This window comes from Pelodiscus sinensis, chromosome 1, assembly GCF_052426305.1.
Source record: "Pelodiscus sinensis isolate ZL-2025 chromosome 1, ASM5242630v1, whole genome shotgun sequence".
NCBI lineage: Eukaryota > Metazoa > Chordata > Testudines > Trionychidae > Pelodiscus > Pelodiscus sinensis.
The window spans coordinates 320,646,884-320,666,638 of record NC_143052.1 but is presented as its reverse complement, the minus strand read 5'-3'; the positions used below and the strand labels follow the sequence as shown (position 1 = coordinate 320,666,638).

General features: G+C 41.0%; 1 protein-coding gene across 2 annotated transcripts in view; it reads left to right on the top strand.

Moving 5' to 3' along the window:
• Window positions 1–19,755, top strand: part of CWF19L2 (CWF19 like cell cycle control factor 2) — a 173,487-nt gene that overhangs the window by 96,630 nt on the left and 57,102 nt on the right. For both annotated transcript variants that reach the window (XM_089775683.1, XM_089775682.1), the window contains 2 exons: window positions 564–689; window positions 2,748–2,885. In XM_089775683.1, the coding sequence (XP_089631809.1) occupies window positions 564–689; window positions 2,748–2,885 (264 nt within the window). The remainder of the gene's footprint in view (window positions 1–563; window positions 690–2,747; window positions 2,886–19,755) is intronic.

Sequence of the window (19,755 nt, the reverse complement as noted above, 5' to 3'; positions counted from 1 at the left end):
AGGGTTACTTGACCCTGAGATGCCGGTGAGGCTCCCTGGCCACTGGCCCAGTACCCGACCCCCAAGCTGTTGGAAGGGCTCTGCTCCTGGACACCAACCAGACTCTCTGCCTCCAAGCTGCCAATGGGCCTCCACTCCCAGTAGCTAGCTAGGATCTCTGCCCCTGGTCTGCCAGCCAGTCTCCCTGCCCCTGGGCTGCTGGTGGGGCTCTGCTCCTGGCCACCAGCCCCGTGTGTTGCCAGCATGCTGGACCAGTTCCTCTCCTGGCTACTGCAGCCTCTGCCGCTGGGGCTCTCTGCTGTTGGGGCTCTTTGATGCCAGACCAGAACGGTTCAACCTGTACCTTGTCAGTCTTTGTTCATATTTGATCATCGGATAGAGGAAGTGTGTTTTATATTGTATTCTAAAATTATATTTAAGCAAATAATAAATAAAAGCGTTTACTTGTTACATGCTTGAGTTTTTGGAATTTTGATCGTCTATTTGCTCTTGCCCTTCTTTTTGCTTTGTTTTGCCATTCCTAGATCATATTTTTAAAACTCTTATTTTAAAATGTGACATAGAGTACAAGCTTGCAAGAAGACCATGAAGTGGTCCTTGTCAGAACAGACCAATCTGGAAGAGCGTGGCCTGTGAACGCAATGGCAGAACCACTGGAGCCGAAAGGAGGAAGAAGAAAGAGACAGATGGTACATTTTATATAGCATCTTTATTGGAATATAATTCTTAGACTGATTTGTAAATTTACTATTATGAGAGAATAACTGATATGCATATTTATTCAAAAAGTAGGCAGGTAACTGAGAAAATAATTTAGAGTGTGATGTCGTGAATTAGATGGTGAATAATAGTTTTATTGTAAAGTGTTGCCCCTTAGGGGTTACTTGGGGCATTTATTGAAATATAAACATAACCAAATATTTTCAGTCTTTTTGATATATTAATATATCTTACACAAATAAAACATACTTATTATAAAACATATAAATATATAATTAAATAAAAAAAGATTAGGAGAACATCTTTTCACACCAAGCCAAATATTCTGATCATAATGTGTCTAGGTCCTAGAACAGGGGTAGGCAATCATTTTTGTTGGGGGGACCACTTGACTAATTTTAGTATGTGGTCGTAGGCTGGCCACAGAAGGGGCAGGGTCTCAGGTGGAAGGGGCAGCTGCCCTCTCAGCGCTGTGCCCCCTAGTGGGGGGAGGAGACTTTGTGCACTCACTTGCCCCCAGGCCAATCGAGGCATGGGAGCAGGGAAGCATGCAAAGTTTCCTGCACCTCCCTGCTCCCACCCTTCCAGGGATGCGCAGTGCTTAGAGGGAACTTCCAGCTGTTTTGAACAGCTGGCAGTTCCCTCTAGGTGTCGCACATCCCTGGCGGGGAAAGGAGATTTCGCATGCTCCCTTGCTCCTGGGCCAGTTGGGACCAGGGAACAGGGGAACCCATGAAGTCTCTTGCTCCTTCACCCTGCCAAGGGCATGCAGTGTTTAGCTGGAACCATCGTTTTGAACAGCTGATGGTTCCCTATAGGTGCCACACGCCCTTTATGGGAGGAGGAGACTTCACATGCTCCCCCGCCCCAGGCCAATCGGGACCTTGGGACAGGGGAGTGCATGAAGTCTCTCGTCCCCCATCCCGACAGGGGCACACAGCACTTGGAGAGAGCCATTAGCCATTTTGAACAGATGGCAGTTCCCTTTATGCACCGTGAGCCCGTCGTGGGAGGAGGAGTCTTTGTGCACTCTCCCACTCCCAGGTCCTGATTGGCCTTGGGGCGGGGGAGTGTGCGAAGTCATTAGAGGTTCAAAACAGCTAGCAGTTCCCTCTAGGGAGCTGCCAGCCACATTGAACAGCAAATGACTTTGCACACTCCCCCGCCGTCAGGTTTGGCCTGTGGTGGGTGAGCGGTAGAGCGGGCTGCAGGCTGGATCAAAGGCTGGATACGGTCCACGGGCCATATCTTACCTACCCATCACAGAAGTTAGTTATTCTTTTTTGTAGGGGTGTGAAGTGAAATACATATAAATAAGGGGATCTTCATTCTGTTCAATAGAGCAAAGTATTGGCCTTTGTACAGTTTGAGGAAGCAGTCATTTCTACTTATAGTGCTGTTCAATGCCCAGCTGATTGTGGGTGGTATTAGATTGTAAATGTTAAATGATAATACTGGTATGTATATATTTATTGTTTTATGTCATATTCATTGCAATGAGGGGTTCTGTTTCTTACTCAGGTCCATTTTACTCTTTTTCAAAAAATGGCCATAATTTTAAAATTAATTCTTGCAGGCTGGGACATATGAGTGAAAACACATAGCAGGGGTTCACATCTCTATTAAGTAAATTTAGTAAGACCGGTCTATGTGACAAACTGCAATGAAGGAAGAATTGTTATCCGTTGTGGGAAAACATCACCACTTATATGAGTGTCAACCTACAGTGTTCAGTTCTGAGTCTTTACTAAAGAAAGACTATCACGATCTATGGCAATATTGCACAGCAGAGACATCTGCTTTGCATGAATTTTCCACGAGACCCTGTTGTTTCTGACACAGGTGGTCATTAAGTTCCTTGAAAGTTCAAACACTGATCTGAGTAACGAATTTATCATTGTAACATCCAATTCTTAACCTCCACAGTTCTTTTCCTAAACACTTTAATTATTTGAACCTGTTTAGTTAAATCCTGGTCCTAGTGAAGTCCAGATTAAAATATTAATTTTCAGTCTTTCCACTTCCAGGGTGCTACTCACACAGATAAAGAAAGGGTTAGGTATTTTCAGGATGATGATGATCTGAGCCTGAAGGATATGATCAAAAATGAAAAGATGAGAACACCAGAGGATCAAAACATGATGTTCATGCGCATGGCATCAAAGGTAAGGTATCAATGAATTTGTATTTAAGATTTGAAATAACATTTCCATTGTAAATGCTTATTTTCAATTTTATTTTATAAAGTCATTGTTTGGAATTAATCTGCTTAGTCTCATTATTAGCTTGAATTTGGATGGTTTTATTTTTTGAAAATTGGGTAAAAATTAGATTTAGAATAATTTTTTTCATGTAATAAGAATTTTGTGCAGATGCTTTATTATTATTTGGCATGTTCACATCCTGAATGATGACTATATTGGCTTGTAAAATATTTCTTTTAGAAATACATATGCACATTTAAAGGATGTTATGAATTATCTCAAACACAGTATGCTATCTTCCTTACTACTTTAAACATATTTTATTATAGTGTTCCAAATGTCTACTTGGTAGTTATATGTAAGTGTGATATTCCTTATAGATGCAAATGTATTCAGGTGTGTTTTACTTTTGTGGGTGAGTAGTGAAGGAGTCCTGTCTTTTCATGAGGAACAAAATCAGGGTAACAGACTAATGAGAGAATTCTGGGGTTCCGATGAATCAAAATCTTGTGGTGGAGTAGGTGAAGTGTGGTAAAGTTAAATCATTACTTAGGATATTAAATTCCTAATGTGTAGAGTTTACAAATACCACTTTCACAAGAGATAGGTAAAGGAAATGGGGTGGAAATATGAGTTTCATACTGCTCCCAGCAAAATGATGGTGCTTAGGCTGACACAGCAAAGATCTTTTTAACAAAAGCTAAGTATTTTTTTAAACAAAAAATAATGGGGGGGCTTTGATGATAGAGACCATTAGAACAGGGTGATACAATTAAACAGAGATTTTTGCTGGTAAAGTACAATTATATAATGGCTAGTGTGGAGTTATTTTCCATGTAGAATTCAGCTACAAGATATTGGTGAGAAAACAGTAATGGAAAAAACAAACAAGGGTGCATGGAGCTAATCATGAGAAATAAGACTTGTGTAGTAAATAAAGCAGAAATGAAAGAGCACCTAGTTTTTAGTGACTGTAATAGCAAGTCTCAGATACTGATGAAATTCTGACCAGTGCATTCATTTAAAATCGTTTGTATGGGATCAAGGAGCCAACTTGCATATATGTGCTAAATTGATTATCTAGCATTTTGATCAGGTATGTGCCATTTTGGGTGCCATTTAGAAATACCTTTGAAATCATTTCAGTACATAGCAGTCTCCTTCCCCCATCGCATCCCCCTCCACAAATACAAACCTAAAGAATAGTGATAGAGATGTAGCCGTGTTAGTCTGGTGTAGCTGAAACAAAATACAGGGCTATGTAGCACTTTAAAGACTAACAAGATGGTTTATTAGATGATGAGCAGAAGTGGTTCTGTTCATGCATGAGGTACTTATTAACCTCCAGATGGGATAATAACAGACCTCAAGAATCAAAGTCCCTACTGGGCTAGGTTAAAAAAGTGAAACCTATTCATAGTAGTAAATGGGTCTGGGTTAACCCAAGAGGAGTCTTCAAAATGTTGAATAGAAAAAAATTCTTTGGATGGGTCAATGATGCAGAACTATTAAAATGTATTTAAATAATAAACTACATGCCAATAGATTTGGCAATATTTCATGCAAAGCAGAATGAATATGCTTCATGAAATAAATTGCTATGAAGCAGAGAAAGATAAATAAGGTTTAAAAGTCTCACTAACAGCAGAGGACTTAAAAGCAACAGGAGCTTCAGGTTTTTGAAAGGCTCAATAGCATCTATTTAGTCTGCCTATCAAAGTCCAAAAAATTGCCTGTAAGAGGAAGAATATTGGGCTTCTGCAACTGTTGATTCCTTAGGCACCCATCTTTATAATTTTCAAGTATACAGGCAGTCCCCGAGTTACGCGGATCCGACTTATGTCGGATCTGCAGTTACGAACGGGGATTTTCTCGCCCCGGAGGACTGGAGCGGCGGGACACCTGGTCCCGCCGCCCGCCTCCTCCGGGGCGAGAAAAGCTGCTCCCCGTCTCCCTGCTCTGCTGGGGGAGCCAGCAGACCAGGGAGACAGGGAGCAAAGTGGCGGAGGACCCGGGGCTGGACCCGCGGCCGCTTCCAGCTGATCTGGAAGCGCCGCGGGTCCGGCCGGGTACTCCGCGGCTTTGCTCAGCGTCTCCCTGGTCTGCTGGCTCCCCCAGCAGAGTAGGGAGACGGGGAGCAAAGCCGCGGAGGACCCGGGCCTGGACCCGCGGCGCTTCCAGATCAGCTGGAAGCGCCGCGGGTCCGGCCCCGGGTCCTCTGCCACTTTGCTCAGCATCTCCCTGGTCTGCTGGGGGGGGGACGCAGATAGTGCCCCCCCCCCCCAGCAGACCAGGGAGACGTGGAGCAAAGCCCGGGGCCTGTGGTAGAGCAGGTGGGGTGCTGCCGGTTGGTCCCGCAGCACCGCTCCTTGGCGCTACTGGACCAACCCGGCAGCACCCCAGCTGCTCTGCCCCAGGAGTCCTGATTCAGCCGCTGCTGATCAGTTTCAGCAGTGGCTGAATCAGGACGCCTGGGGCAGAGCAGTTGGGGTGCTGCTGGGTTGGTCCAGTAGCGCCGAGGAGCGGCTGCGCTACTGGACCAACCCAGCAGCACCCGAGCTGCTCTGCCCCAGGCGTCCGCAAGTTAGCTGCTGCTGAAACTGACCAGCAGCTGACTACAGGAAGCCCGAGGCAGAGTTGCTCTGCCCCGGGCCTCCTGGAATCAGCTGCTGATCAGTTTCAGCAGCAGCTGACTTGGGGACGCCTGGGGTTCTTAAGCTGAATCTGTATGTAAGTCAGAACTGGTGTCCAGATTCAGCCGCTGTTGAAACTGATCAGTTTCAGCAGCGGCTGAATCTGGATGCCAGTTCCGACTTACATACAGATTCAACTTAAGAACAAACCTACAGTCCCTATCTTGTACGTAACCCGGGGACTGCCTGTAACTGCAAAATTTGCAAAATTATCCTCACTTGAGAATTATCTTGTTTATAACAGTATCAGGGAGAGAACCTGCAAGAAATACAGACTCTTGTAAGGAGATTGAATCGTTACCATGTGGCAAGTGACATGAAAGGGTTTTATTTCCCATACTTCCTGATACGAACAATATTGGGAAGCACAGGTGCTCAGACACTTCAATCACTTGGTTGTCAGAGAAAAGTTCTGATTATGTGTCAGGCAGCAATTCTATCTGCATTAGATGATGGAATTAGTTCTGTGGACCAGAAGGGCACTTATATGTACATCGGAAATACATTACATCACTTAATAGATCTCAGATTTATGATAGAAAAATAGCACATCCAAATCAGTTTTTGGTCTGGTTACTCTTTCTGTGTCTTGTAGAAAAAGCAAAGTTTCTCAATGTGATAATACATTGTACACTGGGATTTACACTGTCCATTGGCTACAGCTCATGTTTATAATGTTGTATTCTGCTTTATATTATACGAATTGGGTCTGGCTCTCAATTGCCCAATATGTAGGTAAATGTATATTCCAAATTGCTAAAGGAATAAGAGAGAATAGGAATAGGAGTGTGCCTCCTCTTGGATGTTAAGGAGTTGACGCTGAAGTGCCTCTGCATTCCATTTTGTAGAATGCTTTCCATTTTACATCTATTTCGATAGCAGTGCTGATGTCTGAGTTTTGGGACCTGACTGAAAGTTCGTATGTGCTTAGTGCTGCAGTCTTTGTGTACTTTGCTTAGCTTGAAACATGACTAAAAAATTAAAAATAAAGATGATACAGACATTTTAGTGGATCTTGTATTGCAGTGAGGGAACTCTGTAGGTGAATCTTTAGAAAGCTAAGGGGGGTCTGTCTGGCTACATAGGGAAAAGGAGGGAAAGAATGCAGGCCTCGCCACCCCTAAACTATCACACACAAAGGTCTTCTGCAGTTGACTACTGCATCCTTAAAACTCTTTGTAGTGTGCTTTGAACTTTACTGTCTTTAGTGATTCTTTATCATCGGTAGACTTTCCCCTTGTGACTGTTTACCATTTTTTTCAAGTCATTTATGACTATGTTTAATAGTACTTGTCCCTGTACCGACCCATGGGGGACATCACTATTTACCTCTCTTCATTCTTTAGATTGACCATATATTCTGACCCTTTGTTTTGTGTCTTTTAACTAGTCACTGATCCAGGAGTAGACCTCCCCTCTATTCCATGTCAGCTCACTTTGCTATAAGAGCCTTTGCTAAGGGACCTTATCTAAGGCTTCTGAAAATTGACATACACTATATCTACTGGATTGCCCTTTTTCACATGCTTCCTGACCGCCTTAAAGTGTTCTTCTACATTGGTGAGGCATGATTTCCCTTTACAAAAACCTTGTGGATTCTAACCCAACAAATTGTGTTATTCTATGTGTCCGATCATTATATTCTTTATTAGTTTCAACCAATTTATTTAAAGTTAGACTTACTGGCGTGTTATTGCCAGGATTGCCTCTGGAGCTTTTTTGAAAATTGATGTTACATTAGTTATCCTCCAGTCATTTGGTACAGAAGCTGATTTGAATGATAGGTTACATACCACAGTTAGTAGATCTTGATGCTTCAATCTGGGACAGTTCCTCAGATTTGTGACCTAAAAAAAATGGGTCAGATTTGGGAATCTCCCTCAGATTCCTCAGTCATGAAGACTGATGCAAAGAATTCATTTAGTTTCTCTGTAGTTTCTCTGCAATGAATGTATCATTGTTGAGTGCTCCTTTAGCTTCTGTGTCATCCAGTGGCTGCACTGGTTGTTTATCAGGCTTCCTGTTGGTGTCTTTTGTTTGTTTTTGCTGTTACCCTGTGTCTTTGGCTAGCTGTTCTTCAAATTCTTTTTTATCTTCCAAATTATATTTAATATTTCACTTAATGTACTTCTAGCTTGTCCACAGAGAGTAGCAACCTATTGCTGCAGTGCTGGAGGTCCAGGGTTAACATATAGTGGATGTTGGGGAGAGAGCAGATAACATTATGGTTGCACCAGACAAAATGTGTTTTTTACTTTGACAAGACAAGGTAGGAGACTGCTTATGAAAAACTACACTAAAAGATTTTTTAAAAGTTTGCAAAGTCAAGTGCACAATTTAGGCAATGCCAGAATTAAGGTTGCTAGCAACAGCCTTACTTCAGCCTCTTCTAAATATGCATTTTATTATAAGTTTAGACTTGGAAGGATTTTAGATTTGTATTGGTAAATGTCAGTTTCACCACACACGGACAGAGAGGGGCAAAGTTAGAAAAATGTGTTTGAAAACTCATTAGCTTGATTTTGAGGGTATTGACTTAGTATATTTTGACCTGTGATTATGACAATTTGTGTTTTAATGGTTATAGAGCTTTGGCTTTCTGAATCTTAATGTCCACTGTCATTAAATAATTCTCTGACCCCACATAATTTTTCACAATTGAGGGAAATTAAAGCAGGAAAAATACCCCCCCTCCCCAAAAATTAGCATTGATATCTATTGACATTTTAAAATAAATAAGGTGAATTCTGCCAATCCTATAGAATAGTCTTTAATTACATTATCATATATTGATTTTTTTTTCTCTGTAGGACCCTTCCTCATTCTGTCCACAGGAAGGTTAGTGTTCAGGTAGTAAGGCAGTTGTTCAGTAATGATTGTTATTCTCATCCATTGAGGAGCTCTGTGTACTTCACTCAGGGCACGTCTAGATTACGTGCGGCTTCCCAAAGAAGATATGCAAATTCAGCTCAAATTTGCATGTAATCTTCCGTTTTTTTCTCGGAAGAGGCTTTTCCGATATTTGGCCCATCTAAACAGGGCCAAATGTTGGACAAAAACCCTCTTTCGGAAACCCCCTTATTCCTCCTAAAAGGAGATTTACAGGGGCATAGTTTGCAGATGATGCAGAATTATTCAAGATAGTTAAGTCCAAAATAGACTGTATGGAACAGTTTCCATATGCTGAGAAATTAAGAATACTGGGACTGTTCAGTTTGATAAAGAGACAAGCAAGCAGGGATATGATAGAGGTCTATATATTCATGACTTTTGTGGAGAAAGTGAATAAAGAAGAGTTATCTATGCCTTTAAATAACAGGAATCAGCGGTCACCCAATGAAATTGAGAATAAGTTTTAAGCCACACAAGGAAGTAGTTTTTCACATAATGCCAAGTCTGCCTGTTGAACTCATTCCCACAGGATGCTATGAAAGCCATAAATTTAACTGGATTCAAAAAAGAACTAGGTAGGTTCATGGAAAATAGATCTTTCAATGGCTATTAATCATTCTTATATTCACTGAGCATCTTGATATCAAGCCTTTTTAAAGTAATCTCCAAACTCCTCACTTTGTATGGGGGGAAAAGCTTTAAAATCATGCAACTGTGATGTATGGATAATATATTTTAGATATGTCACCCTGTATAGAGTTGCTCATGACCATGAGAGCCTAGTCTGAGCAGATTGCCAGAAAACAGGGCAGACATAGAATCATAGAATCATAGAATAATAGGACTGGAAGGGACCTCGAGAGGTCATCGAGTCCAGCCCCCCGCCCTCAAGGCAGGATCAAGCTCCGTCTACACCATCCCTGACAGATGTCTATCTAACCTGTTCTTAAATATCTCCAGAGAGGGAGATTCCACCACCTCCCTTGGCAATTTATTCCAATATTTGACCACCCTGACAGTTAGGAATTTTTTCCTAATGTCCAATCTAAACCTCCCCTGCTGCACTTTAAGCCCATTACTCCTTGTCCTGTCCTCAGAAACCAAGAGGAACAAATTTTCGCCTTCCTCCTTGTGACACCCTTTTAGATATTTGAAAACCGCTATCATGTCCCCCCTTAATCTTCTTTTTTCCAAACTAAACAAGCCCAGTTCATGAAGCCTGGCTTCATAGGTCATGTTCTCTAGACCTTTAATCATTCTTGTCGCTCTTCTCTGTACCCTTTCCAATTTCTCCACATCTTTCTTGAAATGTGGTGCCCAGAACTGGACACAGTACTCCAGCTGAGGCCTAACTAGTGCAGAGTAGAGCGGCAGAATGACTTCACGAGTTTTGCTTACAACACACCTGTTGATACAACCTAGAATCATATTTGCTTTTTTTGCAACAGCATCACACTGTTGACTCATATTCAACTTGTGGTCCACTATGACCCCTAGATCCCTTTCCGCCATGCTCCTTCCTAGACAGTCGCTTCCCATCTTGTATGTATGGAACTGATTGTTCCTTCCTAAGTGGAGCACTTTGCATTTCTCTTTATTAAACCTCATCCTGTTTACCTCTGACCATTTCTCTAACTTGCTAAGGTCATTTTGAATTATGTCCCTATCCTCCAAAGAAGTCGCAACCCCACCCAGTTTGGTATCATCTGCAAACTTAATAAGAGTACTCTCTATCCCAATATCTACATCATTGATGAAGATATTGAATAGTACGGGTCCCAAAACAGACCCTTGAGGAACTCCACTTGTTATCCCTTTCCAGCAGGATTTAGAACCGTTAACAACAACTCTCTGACTACGGTTATCCAGCCAATTATGCACCCACCTTATCGTGGCCCTATCTAAGTTATATTTGCCTAGTTTATCAATAAGAATATCATGCGAGACCGTATCAAATGCCTTACTAAAGTCTAGGTATATGACATCTACCGCTTCTCCCTTATCCACAAGGCTCGTTATCTTATCAAAGAAAGCTATCAGATTAGTTTGGCATGACTTGTTCTTCACAAACCCATGCTGGCTATTCCCTATCACTTTATTACTTTCCAAGTGTTTGCATACGATTTCCTTAATTACCTGCTCCATTATCTTCCCTGGGACAGACGTTAAACTGACCGGTCTATAATTTCCTGGGTTGTTCTTATTCCCCTTTTTATAGATGGGCACAATATTTGCCCTTTTCCAGTCTTCTGGAATCTCCCCTGTCTGCCATGATTTTTCAAAGATCATAGCTAAAGGCTCAGATACCTCCTCTATCAGCTCCTTGAGTATCCTGGGATGCATTTCATCAGGACCTGGTGACTTGCTGACATCTAACTTTCCTAAGTGATTTTTAACTTGTTCTTTGTGTATCCTATCTTCTAAACTTACCCTCTCTCTGCTTGTATTCACTACGTTAGGCACACCTCCAGACTTCTCGGTGAAGACCGAAACAAAGAAGTCATTGAGCATCTCCGCCATTTCCAAGTTCCCTGTTACTGCTTCTCCCTCCTCGCTAAGCAGTGGGCCTACCCTGTCTTTGGTCTTCCTCTTGCTTTTAATGTATTTATAAAAGGTCTTCTTGTTTCCCTTTATGCCTGTAGCTAGTTTGATCTCATTTTGTGCCTTTGCCTTTCTAATCTTGCCCCTGCATTCCCGTGTTGCTTGCCTATATTCATCCTTTGTTAGTTGTCCTAGTTTCCATTTTTTATATGACTCCTTTTTTATTTTGAGATCATGCAAGATCTCCTTGTTAAGCCAAGCTGGTCTTTTGCCATATTTTCTATCTTTCCTACACAGCGGAATTGTTTGCTTTTGGGCCCTTAACAACGTCCCTTTGAAATACTTCCAACTCTCCTCAGTTGTTTTTCCCTTCAGTCTTGCTTCCCATGGGACCTTACCTACAAGTTCTCTGAGCTTATCAAAATCTGCCTTCCTGAAATCCATAACCTCAATTGTGCTGGTCTCCCTTCTACCTTTCCTTAAGATCATGAACTCTATTATTTCGTGATCACTGTCCCCTATACTGTCTTCCACTTTCAAGTTCTCAACTAGTTCCTCCCTATTTGTTAAAACCAAATCCAGAACAGCTTCTCCTCTGGTAGCTTTTTCAACCTTCTGAAACAGAAAGTTGTCTCCAATGCAGTCCAGAAACTTATTGGATAGCCTGTGCCTCGCTGTGTTAGTTTCCCAACATATGTCTGGATAGTTGAAGTCTCCCATCATCCTAAACTGGTATTGGGTTCTATAATTAGATTTTACCAAGACAATAACAAATGAGAACTCCTGGATCATTATACTAGTCTTACCATAGAGTCATAGATAGATTCCTTAGACACTCCAGTCTGTCTTGCCACCCAGGCAAATGACCTTGTGATAAAAAGTCACTTGTACCAAAAATCGTACCATATTTAAGTCACTTTCATTCCTAAGAGACCAGTCACTTAGTTCAATTGGTACCCTAGATTTTACATCAAAGACAACACTGATAGCCAGTTCTGTAATAAAGTAACTAAAGTTTTATCAGCTGAGAGAAAGGTATGAGAGTTATTGAGCGGCTAAAGTAGGTAAAATATATGTACAACTGAGTCAGAGTCTATAATTCCAAATGGTAGCAGATGTAATAGGAATCTAACAGTTTCCCCAAAGTCTCTCAGGGCTACCTAGAATAACTCTGGGGATCTCAGTCTTCTTGTTTGGTTATTCTGCCCTTTTAGATTCCATAGGGTACATCTAGACTACAGGCTTTTGTCGACAGAAGTTTTGTTGACAGATACTGTCGACAAAGCTTCTGTCGACAAAGAGCATCTAGACTACATTCACTTCTGTCGACAAAGCAAGCTGCTGTGTCGACAAAACCCTGTAGTCTAGACACAACCCTAGATGCAATAACACCTTCTGTCGACAGAACTCTGTCGACAAAAGGCGTTATTCCTCGTAAAATGAGGTTTACAGCCGTCAACAAAACTGCTGAGTTCTGTCGACATTATGTCGACATAACTCAGCAGTAGTGTAGACACAGGTATAGTTTTGTCAACAAAAGTCCACTTTTGTTGACAAAACTCTGTAGTCTAGACACACCCATAGAGTCCACAGATACAGAATCTTTCCCTAAATCCATATTTACAACTTTGACTTCTGATCATGTCACAAAATGACTACTTGCTTTGAAATTAGCCCTTTTTTGATAAAATTCTTTGTTTGCATTCCACAAGCATTCTTTCTGGTTTGAAGGATTGTTTAGTTACAGAGATATACATCATATAAATGTTTGCTACTATTTTATAATTGGATACAGATAAGTGAAAATAATGCATGTAACATACCATTAGTTTTCATGAAGTTTAAATACTAAATACACTTTCACATATTTAACAATCACTTTCCTCTATACCATCTTGACTATTTATGATACTGATTAGAAATAGCTTAACATTTAAAAACTAAAATAGGTCAACATCATAAGTACTCGGAGGTACATCAAACTGTAACTGAAATCCAGAAGCCACACATCACACCTCAGATACACTTACCCAGGAACATAACCCTGTTACCAACTCTGTCCACCTATCTAAACAAGTGACACGATCACAGGACCTAACCACATAAGCCACAATATCAGTGGCTCATAGAACTTTACATCCTCTAATGAGATATATGCCATCAAGTGCCAGCAATGCCCCTCTGCCATGTATATTGGTCAAACTAGACAGTCTCTCCAACTAAGGATAAATAGACACAAATCAGACATATATCTGTAGGGGAATATTTTAACCTCCCTGGATTCACAATCATGAATTTAAAAGTTGCCATTTGTCTACAAAGGATTTTCACTATCCAGTTAGAGAGAGACTTCAGAGTAGAGATGTTAAATATCTGTGGGAGCTGGTCCCTGACGGGAGCCGGTTTAAAAACCAGCTCCCCTTGCGGACTGGCTGCTTGTTGCCCATGCTGCTACCTCTGATACAGAGGCAGCAGTCCCTGTCCCAGCACCGGGGGGCTGAGTTCCTGGAATTGAGCCACGCTGCTTGCCCGTCTGGCTCCTACTACACTTTAAATGCACAGGCAGCAGAGTTAGGTCCTGGACCTGATGTGAGCCAGGACTGAGCTGGGCTGCTGGCCAGCCTGCTAAAAATTTTGCTGCCATGGGGAGGAGGGGCAATGTGTGTAGTCTAAAGCATTAACTGATAAACTTTTGCTTATTGGTGAACCAATTAATCAACTACACTGTTACATCCCTACTGCAGAGCTGGAATTCATTTGCAAATTTGACACTATTACCCTAGGCTTGAATAGAGACATTTCTGATTAATGCATTATAAAGCCAGTTTCCCCTGCCTTTAAGATTCACATTTCCACATCAAAAACTATGAATGACACATCCAGGCCACTTAATTGGCTTCATTAACATTGATCCTACAATTGGCACATAAATGCTTTTTGCTGTTATATATATCTTGGGTTTTACCCACGAAAGCTCATTATTCTATTATATATATTTTTGTTAGCCTCTAAGGTGCCACAGGACTACTCATTGTTTCTATACAACATTGTCATTGTTGTGTAATTATGTCCAGAGGTACTAGAATGTACAGAGAATTCCAAGTTCCACATTTAAAAACAGAATTTTGAGGTTAAAATATATGTGGATGTTTAATTTATTTAAAAAAATATTAGAAGATTTCCCCAGTGTTTCTCAGGTTCTTAACTCAATTTTGCTCTCTGGGTAGGGCTGGGAATAAAGAGTTCTGTATTCAGGCTGCTCCAGAGAGAGCAACCTCAGTCCTCTCCTTCCACAGCAGTTTGAAGCCAGGTGAGAAGCACCATCTATGGGTACTTCTGCACAGCAGGGCTAAACTCAAAATAAATTACTCAATCTGCGCTACGCTAATTGCATAGCTTAAGTCAAAATAGCTTATTTCGAATTTGGACATGCCTACACAGCACTTATTTCGAAACAGAGCACTCTTCCTCCAACTTCCTTTAATCCTTATAAAATGAGGTTACAGGAATTGGAGTAAGAAATCCTCTGGCAGGACATTATTTTGACATTATGTCAAAATAACTGCTTGTGTGTAGACACGCACTTTGTTATTTTGTAATAACGTCTGTAATTCTGAAATAATGCTGCTGTGTGGACATACCGTAAGGCAGCTGCAGTGGGCACATCTGGGGGATGGGGGTGCATGTCCACCAGCTGGGGGACAGACAGATTCACTCTGTCTCTCTCCAGTATATAGTAAATTGCTGTCCTTTCCTCCATCCCTGTCTCTGCTGCCCCAGTGGAGTTATAGCTATCCTGGTCCCTATCTCTGGCTCCTTGATGCTCTCATGTGGTCATTATTCAGTATGACTGTCCCTTCTAAAAAAGCCTTCACTTTCCATCCTATGAGAAACAATCACACTCCAGGCACATCCCATTATCCCGACACAACCAAACCTTTACTTTGCTTTAAGTTATGATAAGAAGAAGCTGAATGCCAAATTTGGTGGTCCTAGCTTTTACTGTTTAGGAGTTCTGAACAGACAGACACACAGACACATGGAAAGACAGACGAACTCAAATATATTATAGATGATCGTTGATTTTCGTGCCTCTTGCTATGCCACTGAATTTTTAATTCTTAATGGCTAATTATAACAAAGTACATACATTTACATTTTAAAAAAATATGGTGAGAAATCTAAGCAAACTTGAAGGTTTGATATGGATGCGTTTCTTCCCAAGGATGTTCTGATACAGAGCATTAAAACTCAAGTAATAGAACAATAAAATAGTCCTAAATTTGCTTCCAGATGTTGTTAATGTTTGCACATCAGTAACAAACTGACAGGCCCAATCCAGGATTGGGGTATCATACTGTTGAGTGCTGTTAAAATATATTACAATTTTAAATACTGTCAATCTGATGCAATTATTATTTTGCAATTTAGTGTTATAGGAAGTCCCCAACTTACAAACTGGTTGTGTTCCAAAAGTTCATTTGTAAATCGGTAGTTTGGAACTCAGAATGCATTTTCCCATAGAAACAATGTTATAAATGGTAGTTAGGTTCCTAGACTAGCCCACAAAAGCCTATTTAACTTGTATTGGAGCTGAAATACTGTATAGTTGCCATAAAAATAGTGATTTAAAAAAAATAATCTTGAATGGTGGTGCTTGAGGAAGGCAGGTTTAAATAGAGGAGGATGAGGAGGTAGGTAGACATTCTGAAGGGGGCTTCTGAGCATTCTCCAGCTCTGCACCAGCTCCTGGGATCCGCCCCATCTCCCAGCTATGTCCCTCTACACTGCAGGCTGAACACCAGGACCGCAACTATGGACCGCAAGACTCCAGAGGAGCCATGGGGCAGTCATGCAGCCGACAGCTAGAGGGAAGTGGCTGTTTCCCCTTCATACTGATGCTTCTTTCCAGCCGCCGGCTGCGTGATCGTCCCCTGCTCCTCTGGAGATCTCCAGCCTGCACTTGCTCTGTTTGCCACTACCTACTCCCTAGCTGCAATTGAGATGTTGTTTTTATATCTGGATGTTCGTAACTCCAGGAATGCCAATACTCATTGCTGTGAGCAGAGTCTGATAGTATACATTGCATATACCTGTGTATTAGAGCCTGCAAATTTAGGTGTCAGTGGTTGTTGTACGATTAGTATTAGTTATAAGGAGATTAATATTACTAAACCTTTTAAGTGCAATAGTATTTATTTGATTTCGGCAAATGCTTGAATGAGAACAGAAAGACTGTTTTTTTGAAGCGATCTGACATAAACAATAGGTGCAAAATGCTAACTAAATTTAAACGCGTTAGAGATGTATTCATGTCACTCATACTTATATTCTAAAATAAAAGTGTGATGGTTTTCATTGTAGTTTCCCAAAATATATTATGAGCACAATATTCCATAAATATAAACTGCCATTTAGCATCATAGACGTAAGTGTTGCCATGGCAATTTAAAATCAAACTGATCCTTTTAATTTTTTAAACAATCTATAGACCTTTCTCTCAGATTTTCATAGCAGCACTGCACTTTTATTAATTTATATGGAATAAACTTTAAATGTGTTTGCGTTAGTAAGAGAACAGGAAAACTGAAGGTTCAGTAGGTATCTGTAAAACATTAATTGAGACAAAAGATCAATAAAAATTACATTCACAATAAAGCTAAAAATGAGGTTGGTAGAAAAATGCAGGTTTATTTCATTACATGATTATATTTAATTAGATTTTCTGTCTTTCCACCAAAATATACAGAGGTAATTTTCAAACCAAAAAGAGAATTCTTCTGTGCCTATGTCAGCTGTATGACAATAATAGTCTTCTCTTGTAGCAGAATCCTGTCTTGTGGGACTTATTTTCAGTATAATTCAGACACACTACTTTAATACTACTCTCTTTTCAAAGGCTATATTCAAAGAGCATGCTACTAGCAGAGGGATAAGGAACATAAAAAATACAGGAGATCAGTATGAATATACAGTCTCTCTTAGCAGTTTGTAACACTCTCAGAGCTTGTCTACACTATGGAGAAGATTGATGTGGCTGCAGTCAATATTCTGGGGTTCAAATTAAGCAGGTATAGTGAAGACCCGCTGATTCAAACTGAGAGGGAGCTCCCATCGGTGCTGGTAATCCTGCTTCTCACAAGGAATACGGAAAGTCGATGGGAGTATATGGTCCCATTGACTTCCCGCTGTGAGGATGGGGCCAAAACCCAATTTAAGATACTTTGACTCCGGCTACGTAATTAACGTAGCTAGAGTTGCATATCTTAAGCCGACTTTCTACTGTAGTGTAGACCAGGCCTGGGTGGTGTCTATAGCAGTAGAGAGACTGAGTCAGTATAGAATTAGACTTATTTATACTGCCTGGTCATTTAAATGTATGTGTTAAGAGCATGAAATGATGGTGCACTTCAAAGTATTTGTACCACATATCTAGGATTACCTCTCTGGGAGAGGCCACCCACACCATTTGGCTTCATTTTCTCATTATAAAGAAACAGTGTCTCAGTAACACAATAGAACTAACACTTTTGTCTTAAGCCGTGTTTACATTTTGAGATGACCTTAATAAATTCAACTTTAACTTTTTAGGCATCAGATTTTGTAAAGTCGAAGGTGCATGTCCTTGCTATGCGCAAGTTCGAAGCAGTTAACGTGTTCTCAGTGGAGTGACTAACATCTGCTTTAAGAGTGATGCACTGTGGGTAGCTCTTCCACAGTTCCTGCACCCCTGTGCATTCTAGATTATGTTCCCATTGCATGCTGGAACCAAAACTGTGCAACAGGTGGTTTGGGGTACTTGCTGTCAGCATCCCATCATGCATTCAGCTCCTCCCTCTCCCCTGCTTGACAGGAACAGCAAATAGTTTTTGTGCCCTTTTAGGTCCCAGGAATTTTCTGTCCTTTAATAAATGCAATTCTACAGTAATATGGTAAAATGGCTCAAGAACACAGAAGTGTATTTTTAAACTCTTAATTTTGTTATGCAGGAATGTATGCTGAAAAGGTCGTATGTGTTTCTGGAACATAAAGTAAGATTAGAAATACTAAACATCCTAAATCTGTGTCCAATCATTTGGCAATGCAAATGCTTACCTCCTGAACATATTGCTCAGAATCTGTGGGCTATATGGAGTAGAAGTATAAGAATTATTTGAGGAGCCTGAGAAGAAATAAGTAGTATTATTGGCCCTATTTTTCAGGAAAAAAATACTGATCTACTCTGGAAAATAGTGGTCTGTGATTTGTGTTTTTCATCAGAATACCTGAACAGAGATTCAGAAAACTCAGGAGATACTTTGCAAATTTTGCTGTACAGGCAGTCCCCGGGTTACGTACAAGATAGGGACTGTAGGTTTGTTCTTAAGTTGAATTTGTATGCAAGTCGGAACTGGTACATATTGTAGGGGAAACTCTAGCCAAACATTTCTCCAGAGCTCAGTTTTATTCTCCCACACCTCATTTCCCTCAGTCCTTTATTCTCAAGCTGAGGTGTCTGCTGAGAAAAGCCACTCCGCGTCTCCCTGGTCTGTTGGGGGGCGGGGCGCTAGCTTCACGTCTCCCTGATCTGCTGGGGGGAAGCAGCTAGTGTGGGGTTGCCTCACCCCGTTTGTAAGTAGGGATCCGATGTAAGTCGGATCCATGTAACCCAGGGACTGCCTGTATTCCAGAGACTGCATTTCAATTATTGTGGCTGCCAGTTGGGTCAAGAATTACAATTACTGTAATTAACAAGTTGCCAGATCTGAACATGTCAGGCAGGGAGATCACTCCCAGGAACATTTAGTCTTCAAATGAAAGAGAAAATGAATTAAGCAATCATGCACTGTAGAGTCAACTCATGTAAATTGATCAGTGGTTCATGCTGACAGGACTCCATTGCAGAAGAGCCAGTACAAGAGGGACTATCTGTCTCTCAGAGGTTTCCATTTGCTCTATTTACATTACTGAGCCTTAGATGCTAAACACACAGATAGTTGAGAATCCATATTCAAAATGTTTGACTTGTTTCATTATGAGAAGAAATATCCTTTAGCCTGAAGAGCTTTTTACTTTTAAGTAAAAGACCCTCTGATTTTAAATGGAGGTTTCTCAGATGTGGTCTGGTCAGGGAAGTTGATCTGTCTGAACTAGCATCATTTGCACAATACATTTAAGATGGCTTGCCAAGCAATTTTACAAAATGTAACTTTTACATCTAGGTACCCTAGTGTTCCAAGCAAATTAACAACCAAAGGAGCCTGTATATTTTTTCCATAAGATGCTTAGATTTGGGGAACCTATATATATTTTATTTCTATAGGATATACCATATCTCAAAACAAACTGCAAATTTGTGCATTCTGTGGAGAAATACATATTAGCCAGCCATATGGGCAGTATGAGGGCTTCAATAGAACTCTCTAATGGATATGACACCACTGACAGGAAACTGACTTTCTATAAAAGGGCTGAAATTCAGGACCTGCAAAGCGAGGGAAAGCAGATATTTGCAGATATTCATTGGATTAATCTCTATCCTGATCCCTAGTCTTTGTTTGTCAGAGGCTGGGAATGGGTGACAGAGGATGGATCACTTGATGATTGCTTGTCCTATTTGTTTCCACTGTGGCACCTGGCATTGGTCACTCTTGGAAGACATTGGGAACTGGGCTAGATGGAACTTTGGTCTAATCCAGTATGTCTGTTCTTATATCTCTAAACTT